This window comes from Protopterus annectens, chromosome 3.part1 (assembly GCF_019279795.1).
Source record: "Protopterus annectens isolate FY-2018-M chromosome 3.part1, PAN1.0, whole genome shotgun sequence".
Taxonomy (NCBI): Eukaryota; Metazoa; Chordata; order Ceratodontiformes; family Protopteridae; genus Protopterus; species Protopterus annectens.
Window position 1 is genome coordinate 1,388,838,862 of NC_056732.1, and position 12,630 is coordinate 1,388,851,491.

Below are 12,630 nucleotides of genomic sequence, written 5' to 3' on the forward strand. Positions count from 1 at the left end.
CCTTGCCCCCTACCCTCCTTGATATTTGAAACTGGTAACTCATAAGGTTCATAGGTAGGTACTAGGCTATTGGCCCAAGGGCCTACGTAAGCCTAGCCAGCAAGGTTCCATAGCTTATGCCACCCAAGAAAGTTATTTTCGTGTGCCACTGTCCAGCAGAGAGACAGAAGTGATCCCGGGGGTGTATTTCCTATTTTCCATCCACTCATCAAGATTTTTCTTGAAGAGTACTAATGAAGAACTTTGCTTGACATAGATAAGTAGCTTGATCCAGAGTATAGGAAGTCTCTGGGACAGGAATCTATCCCTCCAGCGTGTCCTGTTTATTGTGGTGACAAGGTTTAGGTCCCTAGAGCATGTAGCTCAGAGGGATTGGGATTTCTTTAGGTGTAGCATGTCCAGCAGCTCTGGATTTGACATAGCTTTATATGTTAGGCAGAGATCACCTCGGAGTAGGCGATATGCTACGGAGTAAAGCTGGAGTTTTTTGAGGATGTCTTGTGAGGTACATTCCAAAAGGTGCGTTGTACTCTATAATGGGTCTAATGAGTGACGAGTAGAGGGGAACAATGACCTCTTTTTTCCTGGATGAGAACCCTTTTATGATGAGGTGTGCCACGTAGGACTTCCTGACTACTGTGGCGATGTGACTATCAAAGGAGAGACTACTGTCCACCTGGGTCCCAAGGTCTCTTATCATGCATTCACTGTTAAGTAGATTGCTGCCTATGTGGTAGTCAATAGGTACAGAGTTTTTACCAAAGGGGATGACACTGCACTTCTTCGCATTGAGCTGGAGGCCATGGCTCTGGCACCAGGCATCTGTCTCAGTGAGGCCCTTTTGTAGGATGTCCACATTATTTGGGGACTTGACTATGGCTCCTAGTTTGAAGTAATCTGCGAACTTTAGCCAGAGGCCTTCTGTGTTAGCCTGTACTTCAGAGAAGTAGATACCAAACAGGAAGCCACTATGTTATGCGGTTTACTACTGAAAGTTTGAATCGGCTTCAGTCGACCAACAAAGGTCTATCCGAAATTTCAAAAGTAAACCCAAAGCAAAACTGAATACATCAACCACCATGATTCAATGTATTCGACATAGCAGGTGACGTCACTCACTTCCTGCTATGCACATTAACATACCGTTGAACTCTACAGTCAACGGTACATTACTTCTAGTATTTTGCAGGGGGCTACGCCCCCCTGTACCCCCCACATCCCCTGTACATTAATTACACCAACTCTGAGATCGCATTACAGTGAGGAAATGGACTAATTCCCTGTTCCTCACTGAAGCGCGACCTCCCTGCACAATGTCGAACCAAAATGATCGACCTACACTACCCATTCGCTGTAGTGTAACGCAGTTGATTTTAGTTCGACATTCTGCCTACCTGGGAAACTGCCTTTCGACCATGTGCTGGTCGACCAAGGCAGTTTCAACGTTCCTATAGTAATCCGTATACATAAATGTGTATATCAATCTGTTGTCTGTCTGTCTAGCTGTCTATGACTGTAACACACACACACAACCATCTTTTTTGGGGGAGGGGGAACTAAACCACAGTACCTGGAGAAATCCCATAAACACATGAGGAGAACATGGAAACTCCACTCAGGCAGTGAACAAAGTTGACGTGAACCTGGAACCATAGTGCTATGAGACAGAGATGTTACTACTGAGCTACTGTGGTCGTATAAGTGATGTATTTATGGATTAAGTGTATAGGTAACAGCATTTGGCAAAGTGTATATATTTTAAAATGTGAGTTGGAGTTGACAGCAGGTAGTTTTGATTATGAAATAAAAGTTTTTGACATACACCCAGGATCCTTCTGTATGATCATCATTCAGTGTGCTACTTGCCAATAATTCTTCAAGCGAAGACCACAGCAGATTGGAGTTGTAGAAAGATGGCTTTGATTGGGTGTTTTACAAATCATAAAAAATGCCCTGCATCATCTTTGTAGGGCTAATTTTGTTTGCTAACTTTCATTCTCAAATTGCTGCACAATAGTTAAAAAGGTACCATAGCAGTTGCACTCTACAATAAAGTTGAACTGCTTGCATGAAGTCTGATCTTACTTATTTTGCCATTCTGCATTGTCATAGCTTCTGTTTGTCATTGGTTTTCTTTATCAAAATTCATCTTCCACAGAACTCTTCTCCTTGTGCTACTGAACACTTTCATAACATACATAAATAAATTAATTATATAACTAAGTTTGTCCAGGAACATCAAAAGTCATGGTGGGAGTGTAATTTTTCAAGAATATGTGTAATGACATGGCAGTGAATAAAAACAAAGATGCTTGAAGTTTTATTGTGTCTGTATGTGTCCTGTTCTATAGGACTACCTTTATAATGGTCTTCTAAATAATTGTATCCTGGAGTAGATATGTGAGAATACTTGAAAATGGAGTTTGTAAACTGAGTCTAACTTGGTGCAATTTACTGCCTACAGGAAGGTAGTTAGGAGGGTGAGTGTGACAGAGCGTACCAATCTGTACCGACGAGAACATGAAAAGGAAGCCATTGTCTGGCAAAGAGTTAATCAAAGGGAAAAGGAAGTAGACGTGCAAGATGAAGATGAAGACAGGCAGACAGATGCAGAGTTGCAACAGCACGTGTCTGTAAGTATTTGACAGATGAATATATTTGGAATCTTAGATGGTAACTGTAGTCAAGCACGTTTGTCATGTCACTGTCTTCTCTGCTGTCAGAGCTGAACTCTCTCTCTCTCTTTCTTACCTAAACAAATAGAGCTTCATGTAGATGTTTTAACCACCTCTTATCTCTGATCTCTGCCTGACTTACAAAGCCATGTCCAACTCAGAATTGATGGACATGCTCCACCTAAAGAAATCCACGCCACTGCGAAACACATGCTCTAGTGAGCTAAACCTCACCACAACAATAAATAGAACATGCTGGTGGGATAGATTCCTGTCACAAAGACTCCCCATGCTTTGGAACAAAATTCCGAACTACATTAGGCAGAGCCCCTCACTAACACTCTTCAAGAGAAACCTTGACGAGTGGATGGGTAACAGAAAATACACCCCTGGGATCACTTCATTGGCTCTGCTTGACAGAGGGTCAGTTAATTAATCAATGGGGCGGCAAAACCGACGCACTCTGGCAAGGCTTATAAATGCCCTCAGGCAGATAGCCTAGTACCTACCTATGAACATACAACATAAGCCTAAATCACCACTCTCTCTTTGCTCCAGCCTGCATTCATTTTCTCAATACACTCTTCTTTGTAGGCTAATCACATGGCTGCATTAAGCTTACCGCTGTCTCATTTTACCTAACAAATTTATTATTTCATATTTTATTGATCATACTGTATTGTATACATTTATAGCAAATATTTATAACTCCTTTATTTGATTACCTTGTATTATTTCCAAAGTCTTCACTATGGTGTGTACTGTAACTTCCAGGCTTAACACACATGGGTCTCACAAGCGTCAGTCCTGTACCCAGTTAGTAAACTTAAATAATTAAAATAAAAATAGAGCAATGCTAGTTGCAATTAAGATGTTAATGATGCCAACATAATTTAATATATGTGCCCTTATTTGTGGTGGCGTTAGCCATAATGACCAATGCTGGTAGAAGGCAATTTCTTTGTAATGGGTCCTAATTAGGTATCCTAGCTGAAAACAGCAATATAAGTGCATATTAACATAGGCTGAATGATGCAGTCTGAGTGGAATAAGAACCAGTACAACTCTTCAGTGATTTTAGTTCTGAAATCAGAAGCAGATTGAAATAAGAAATAATTGATCTTGCATTCAGTTTCCACCTAGATAGTTCTTGATTTGGTTATATCTTAAGCAGTTAAAATACATCACTTTTTTCCTTTAAAATACTGCATTCAGGGGCATCCGTGCACGTGTACAATGACAAATCATGATGCAACATGCCTTCAACAATTGTATATATCACAGACCTGACTAGTTTGTCTCACCATGCACATTTTGGGTCTTAGTAAGCACTGTCTTTGGTAAAACAAAGAACCAAATGAGAAAGGGGAGGCATAACCATGGCTACAAGAACCAAAAGAAATATTGTGCTGTCTGTGGTAACGTTTTAATTTTTGCATACCTAAACCGCAGAGTAACTAACTCTGTTTCCATCAAATTAGTGTCCAAGGATTGGTTTTATTGTCTTGTGGAAGACCTCCATGTTGACAATTGCCTCAAGAGCCAGAAATTCAAACATGGTGGAGAAACAAAATTTTTGACTTATCAGATCGAGAATGTAGAAACAGTAGAAAGTTCTCCGCACAGAAATCAGTAAGAAGGTCCAATTCAAAGCTGCAGGCACATGTCAGTCACCACAAGAACTGACATTTGTAGACCAGGACAATGTGCAACTTCACCCCATCAAAAGATCCTTCAGGTAGTGAGCTTGCCCTCAAGTAGCTGAGCACTTAAACCAAAGTTGCTGTTCAGCTTCTACTGAGGATAAAGGTATCTAGTGAGTTTTCTCCCTCTTGGGAGGAGGTGCATCCTGAGGTCTGTTTCTTGTGTTGTCCTGCTGTTGATGATTGGCTGGCGCTTGGTCAGCCAGTCTGATCCTTGAGGGAGGGCAGTTTCCTGCATTCCCACATTAGTAATATTGAGGGCTTAGGTCTCTCTCTTTCTCTCCCCTTTGGTTTGACACTTTAGACCCACATGAGCCAGTCATCGTGATAGAGGAATATCAACTAGGTTGTTTCAAGTTAAGCCTTTTACGTCAGGTCTTATACCTCAAACAGTATTTGATGTTTGGTTGGAGCTTGAATTGCAAGTACAGTGCACCACAAGAAAGTTTGGTTAGAAGGGTTTGCCTTGCCCAACACAGGCCCCTCACCAGTTTGCACTACATTCAGATAGTGAACAATTGAGTGACAGGTCCTGATCTCCTGACACCTATTACTGATATGTTATTATGTCTTTCTGACATGATTTTGAACATAAGCTAATGCTTACAGATAATAGAGAGCATGGTTTTCTGTCACATTGTAGATCCTACAGTGGGTTAGGTAATCTTGAGGCAACTGTCTCAGAGATGAGCATGTATAATGAATCTGGTCCATCTCCCCCATCCCCCCAACCACATCCAGCAAACTTATAAGGAACAACTTGGATTAGCCATAAGCCCTTATCCCCCTCCCCAGAGAAGTGCCTTGTGGTGTTTCTTAGGAAGAAGCTTAGAGAGTCTTGGTTATCCTGCCTATCCATTCTGGATGGATTTAAGGCTGTGTAAAGATGCCATAACTTTTCCCTTAGCACTAAGGGAATTTATGTCCTGTGTAAACCTTCATCTCAGTGGGTAGAACATTTTACTGAGCATCCCTTTGCTAATTCCTGATCTCTTAAGAGGCAACTATAGATGTTCATCATGTTTCGCTGTTGCAGTCATCACTGTAGGGTTCTCCCCTGCCGGCAGGCAGTCCTCAGTCGGCCAGAATCCCAAAGTCTGGGTCCGGCGTCGGCTGCTCAGCCATGCTCCCTGACGTCACTGTGCCAGGAGTACAAAGCTGGCAGCCGAAGCCATGTTCTCCAGTCTTTCTTGCCGTGCGGTGAAAGCAGTTCGCAAGTGCCGGTCGGCTGACTCCTGACAAATTTTATACGTACTTCAGTCCGAAGACTTGCTTTTTCTACTCAAAGCTAAGTACCCCATTGGGGAAACTTTTTTCTTGCCCCAGTCCGATGTCAGAAAAAGTTAATAATTGTATTTCTTGTGGGAAGCAAATACCGCATAATGATTTCCATTTTTACTGTATTCCTTGCTTAGGCCATGACCACAACGTAGCTAGTTGTCGGTTTTGTGCTAGATTTAACTAACGTATGATTAAACGAAGGTACGATTTTGCTTTTCATTATTTCAATAGACGATTTAATTACAAAATGTCATCGGACACACTTCCAACTACCAGAGTTCACAAATGACGCAAGGATAAAGACAGGCCTCCGAGGTCCAGAACAGACAACGTTTTACAAGCAGAGCCAGCTTCAGGTTCAGCCGTCGTCAGTGAGGCGCTTTCGCAGCCCCTGTCGTCGGCCATTTCAGAACCGATGGCCGAAACGGACTCCCACGAGGAGCCAACTAGGCCTTTGACTATTTCAGCTGCAGGACCTTTGGACAATGCTCCTTCGGATTGGTCCGGAGCCACTGTGCAGGTTCCAGCTTCCGAGGGGGTTTTCAGGCCTACACAGCTCTGATAAAGGCAATGCCAAAGACAAAGGGAAAGACTCCTTCCAAATCAAAGACTTCAGCCCAGGCCTCTTCTGATCCGGGACCCAAGTCCCAAAAACAGTTACTTAAGATGGCGGAGGACTTACTTACCATGATTAGGGGTTCACATCCCCCACCAGATAAAAGGCAGGAATTGTATTATGACTCTTCTGATCAGGCATCTGTTTCTTCAGTGTCTTCTTCTGACCAGGATTATTCTTTCCCTCCTTATGAGGATTCTGATGCTGAGGAATCCCTTCCTTCAGCTTCTCCACCTGAGGATTTTTCATTTGGGGAAACTTTACACGAAATGAGGGAACATTTTCACTGGGAAGGACAGGAGTACTCAGAATCTAAGAAAAGACTTAGCGATTTCCTTTTTCTTCCCCATCATAGACCCCTGGCTATTCCTCCTATTTTGGATATTGTGGATGATGCCTTTTCTGAGGCTAACTTAACTCCTGACTCTTTTCCTCCAGCTCCTGCTAAGCCAGACAGATATTACAGGGTTCCTGATTCTCACCAGTTTTTATACAAGAATCCTACTGCTGATCCTGAAACCATTTCTCAGGGCCGTAAGGGGGTTAAGGCCGCTTCTGCTAAAAATCCCATTCCCACAGATAAGGATTCCAGAGCTTTAGAGAGATGGGGCAAAAAAGTGTACACTTCTGCAACTTTATCTATTATTGCTTTAAACTGTCAATTTCATATGCTAAAATACCAGCAATTTCTATTGTCTGTTTTGAAACAAAAGCTAGCTTCCATTTCCGCTTGTGCAGATAATAAGGAATTACATGATTTAATGCATGCCACTGAACAAGTAGGGAAGCATGGTTTACACTGTGGTTTTGATGCCTTGGAGGTTTCGTGTAGGGCTGCTGCCTCTGGCACAGTCATTAGAAGATGTGCTTGGTTAAAGGAACAAAACTTGCCTGATCAAGTGAAAGCTAAGTTACTGGATGCTCCTGTTCAGTATAATGTTTTGTTTGGATCTAAGGCTGAAGAGGTGATAAAGAAGATGGAGGACAAGGCAAAATACATGCAAACGGTTAAGGATTTCTTACAAGTACAGCCCCCCAGATTTAGTAGGAATTGGCCAACTAAAAATTGGTCCTTTCCCAATTCAGACAGGCCTCAGAGGGGGTAGACATAGACACTCCAGAGGAAGACCTCCTACAGACCAAGACAGTGGGCTGCTTCCACCCCTAGGGGTGGAGAGGACAGACCTCAAACTCATAGAAAACAGGCTCAATGACTCCCTCTGCTGGGCTGCAGGAACTTCTTGCCTGGAAGCCCCTCACGGAGGAAAACTCTCTCTTTTTCACCAAAATTGGACTTACATAACCCAAGACAAGTGGGTTCTGGATGTGGTTTCAAGGGGTTACAAATTCCATTTTCATACCCTACCAAGACCAAACGGATGGCCGGATCTACCAAAACATCAATGGTTAGAGGCCTTAAACCAGGTGGAAGCCCTCATGGCTATGAAAGCCATAGAACTGGTTCCACTTTCAGAACTGGGGCAAGGTTTTTACTCGAGGCTTTTTCTAGTCCCCAGAAAGCAAAATTCATGGAGACCCATCCTGGATCTGTCAGTCTTGAACACTTTCCTGGAGATACCAAAATTCAAGATGCTTACTCTGCAGCAGCTACTTCCAATGTTGAACAAAAATGCATGGATGGTAACACTGGATTTAAAGGAGGCTTATTTACACATTCCTATCAGACAGGAGTGCAGAAAATACCTCTGGTTCAAGGCCGGATCGAGGCACTATCAATTCTCTGCACTGCCCTTTGGATTGTCTACTGCGCCCAGGGTCTTCACCAAATGCCTGGCACCAGTAGTAGCTTATTGCAGACTCAAGGGAATTCAAATTTACCCTTATCTGGACGACTGTCTTATTCAAGCAGACAGCAGGGATGTCTTACTCCAGCATGTAGAGTTTGTTCAGAATCTTCTCAAGTTCCTGGGATTCACTGTGAACATAAAGTCAAATTTGACACCCTCACAACAGATAATTTTTCTGGGTGCTCTTCTAAACACAACAACCCAGATGGCATTTCTGACATCCGAAAAACAATTACAGCTGGTTTCAACTTTCAAAACCTGGGCGTCACTAACTCAGCCATCTGCAAGGAAATTCCTGCAGGCTTTGGGTTACATGGCCTCCTGCTTCCATCTCGTACCATATGCAAGACTACATATGAGAAAAATACAGTGGTACCTAAAAAGTGTTTGGTCCCAGCATTGCCACAGTCTAGACACACAGATCACCATCCTGCCTTGTCTACAAAGGGAATTCCTTTGGTGGACCAAGGCATGTATTCAAAACAAAGGGAAAGCCTTCAGTCTGCCTCAGATACTAACCACGGATGCCTCAGATTATGCATGGGGAGCCCATTTGCAGGGAAAATGTCTGCAGGGCCTTTGGACAAAGGATCAGGAGCACCTGCATATCAACTTAAAGGAAATGTTAGCTGTTCAGAACGCTCTATTGGCCTTCAGGAATCTTCTACAACCAGGACAACTACTGATATGGACAGACAACACCACAGTTATGTGGTACATAAACAAGCAAGGGGGTTCACACTCCTACCCCCTTTGCAGACTAGCCATGAATCTATGGAACACAGCTCAAGCTTGCAAAGTGGACCTACAAGCTCAGTATCTACCAGGGAAACAAAACATCCTGGCAGACAGTCTGAGCAGGAACCTGTCAGACCCACATGAATGGATGCTGGACACCGAAATATTCAAGATAATTACAGCAGTCTGGGGATGCCCGCACATAGATCTTTTTGCATTCCCCTCTCAATCATCAACTACAGATTTTTTGCACAAGGACATTCCACGAGCTAGCATGGAAAGTGGATGCACTATCATTCAGTTGGAGAAACCTCTCTGGGTATGCCTTCCCGCCTCTACCTCTTCTTCCACGGGTGTTATTAAAGATCAAGCAGGACAAGCCCAAGATGATAATTTTACTGGCCCCAAATTGGCCTCGACAGTTTTGGTACCCAACACTGAAAAACCTCTCTCAGGAGCCCCCTTGGGTTTTACCTCAGACTCAAAACCTTTTGTCCCAACACCAGGGTCAGGTTCTACACTCTCATGTCAAAACTCTCAACCTGGCTGCCTGGCTAATCCAGGGTCTATGATTAATTCTCTCCTACCCAAGCAGGCTATGGATGTCATTTTAGAGGCCAGACGCCCTAGCACTAGAAAATCTTATGCAGGAAACTGGAAAAGATTTTGCACCTGGATGCATGCTCAGGATTCAAATCCTCTTACTCCTAATATCCCTCTGATGTTACTATACCTGACAGACCTATTACATAAGGGTCTTTCCTTCTCTTCTATAAAGATGCATGCCTCTGCTATCTCTGCTCATTAGAATACAGACCTTCCAATCTTTTTCCACCAGCTCATGAGACAGTTTCTCAGAGGAGCTAAGAATTTAAGGCCCCCTAGATCTCCACCCATTCCTGCCTGGGATCTCAGCTATGTTTTCGAAAAACTCACTTTATCTCCTTTTGAGCCTGCTGCCACATCTGACATCAAGTTTTTATCATGGAAGACAGCCATCCTGTTGGCTCTGACCTCTGCCAGGAGAGTTTCGGAGTTGCAAGCTCTCATGGCTGTGGAACCTTATATTATTTTTCACCAAGACAGGGTGTCTTTAAGGACTAATCCTACTTTCATGCCTAAGGTGGTTTCCAAAGTGGCTTTAAATCAAACTATTCACCTGCCAACTTTTTTCCCCAATCCTCAAAATAGGGGGGAAAGGATCTTGCATTCCTTGGATGTACACAGACAACTTCGTTTTTACTTGGACAGAACCAAGAACATCAGGAAAACAGAGCAATTGTTTGTTTCTTATGCTTCAAGTTCCCAAGGCAAAGCCATTTCCAAACAGACCATTTCTAAATGGATCGCTCATGGAATCAGATTTTGTTACTCTCACCATGGAAAACAAATCCCAGGAAGTATTAGGACTCACTCTACCAGGGTATGCTACTTCAGCTGCCTTCCTCAGGTGAGTTCCTACCAAAGACATTTTGGAAGCTGCAACTTGGAGTTCGGTGCATACCTTTTCTAAGCACTACAATCTACCTCTCTACTCTAAGTCTAGGGCAGGCTTTGCTTCTGCAGTCTTGCAGGGCCTTTTAGCCGCCCCCTCTAATTTATGACCACCTCCCTTTTCTTCTGCTTTGGGATTCAACCCTACAGTGATGACTGCAACAGTGAAACACGATGAACATAGTACAGTTGTGTACACTTACCATAAATGTAGATGTTCGAGTGTCTTCACTGTTGCAGTCTGGGTTACCCTCCCTCCTGTCCCCTCTTATTTTTTTCTTTTGTGTGGTTCCCTTCTTCACCCTTCTTCTGAGGTGTATTTGCAAAGGGTATGGGGTTATACTCATTTTGGAACTCCTGACATCTGGGGCAAGAAAAACTGGAGAACATGGCGTCGGCTGCCAGCTTTGTACTCCTGGCGCACTGACGTCAGGGAGCATGTCTGAGCAGCCGACGCCGGAACCAGACTTTGGGATTTTGGCCGACCGAGGACTGCCTACCGGCAGGGGAGAACCCTACAGTGATGACTGCAACAGTGAAGACACTCGAACATCTACATTTATGGTAAGTGTACACAACTGTACTATGTCCTTCATTTGCTCACTGTTACAGTATTGCTCACTCTTGCAAAGTATCTTGCCATGAACCATACATTTGACTAGCATACCAAAGCCCTGGGCACCTTTCCCTCATGAGCATGGCCGTCTCGTAACCTGTGCATGAGAATAGCTGGTACATAAGTTATGTATGGAAGTGAAGTTCTTCAGAAATTTTCAGCCTGAAAAGAAAGACGGTCTGTCAATCCAAACTGTCAACCGTATGTCCTATGCCAGTTTCCTAGTGTTGAATATCCTCATTGGGGATCCTTTCTGTTTCATTGATTTTTTTTTTTCTTTTTGACACATTTCTTTATATTTTCATGTCAGTTAAGAAAGGTAAGTTTGCCTGCTGTAGAAAGATTCCTTACAAAGAAAATCATTCTAAGTGTTTACTTTGCCTAGGTCCTGACCATAACAGTAGGTAGTGCTTCATTTGTAAATTCATTTTCCGTAAAACTGTCAGGATTTGTTTAGCCTCTCTCAAAATGTACTTAGAATATCAGAGACTTAAGGAGCTCATGCGAGGTACGATAGCCTTTTCAGTCATCTCTTGGATATCCTTCAGTAACTGTGAAAGAAGCTCAAGGAGTCTAATCCTTTGGAGGTTTCTGTTTCCCACATCTCTGTTGTGGCACATGATTGACCCCACAGAGACCACTCAGTTTCTGTTGCTATTCCCATTGTTGTAACCCTTCCAGAGGCCAAGAGGGCACAGCCTGCAGATATGTCCATATGACTTGTTCAAACATTTGTTAATGATGTGAAGGGGAAGTCTTGCTGATTGTTTCTGAGGGACCTCAGGGCATTCCACAGATCATTCAAGACGATGTCCATAATACAGTTGTTGAGGTACAGCAGGAGTTTGCCTCTCCTCGCATTATTTCTGCTGATACCTCTAAAAGGAGGAGGCAGGCAGAAAACTAAGCATGCCACTCCTCCTGTTACATTTTCTACAGATGGATCCGCAACTCGAATGGTATAATTTTTCTCAAGGGCTATTCAAAGCAATAATCTCTTTGAAACCTCCTCAATTTCTGTCTTTATTTCTTCTCCTTCTTTAGTTCTTCTTCTTCATAATATAGATACCTCAGGGGAAAAGTGTTCAGATTCTGATGTAGAGACATTGGCTTACTCATCACAGATGTTCATCGTGCATACATCTGCAGTCATAACAGATGGATGTCCTTCAAGGATGCATCTGCAGTCATAACATATGGGTTGTCCTGCCTCAGGCAGCCCTCGGTCGGCCCGATTCCAAAGTCTGGGTCTGGCCTCGGCTGATGTCGCACTTCACCCGACGTCATAGCTCCTGGGGTATAAAGGCATCAGCCGACGCCATTTTCCTCAGTCTTTCTTGCCGCGGTGCCGAAGCAGAAGCTGTTCGCAAGTGCCGGTCGGTCAGATCCAGAGATTTCAGCTACCGAAGACTTCTAAAAAGCTAAGTACCCGGTTGGGGACTCTTTCTTGCCTCAGCCGATGTCAGAAAAAGTAAATAATTGTTTAACTTGTGGGAAACAAATACCTCATAAGGATTTCCACTCTTACTGCCTTCCTTGCTTAGGCCCAGACCACGACGTATCAGCTTGTTTAGCCTGTGCCTCCTTCAACCGACGGACACTTAGACGTCGGTCGGAGGTTTGCAGAAGAGTTTTTTGGTCCCGCTTTTGCATATAAAATGCCGTTGGAGACTCCGACTACTCATTTAGCTAAAAAACG

The 12,630-nt window shown here is 43.5% G+C and overlaps 1 protein-coding gene across 1 annotated transcript in view; it reads left to right on the forward strand.

The window, feature by feature from the left end:
• Positions 1-12,630, forward strand: part of PPP1R16A (protein phosphatase 1 regulatory subunit 16A) — a 1,191,114-nt gene that overhangs the window by 1,071,962 nt on the left and 106,522 nt on the right. Inside the window, exon 9 of the mRNA XM_044067426.1 lies at positions 2,465-2,633. Within this exon, the coding sequence (XP_043923361.1) occupies positions 2,465-2,633 (169 nt within the window). The remainder of the gene's footprint in view (positions 1-2,464; positions 2,634-12,630) is intronic.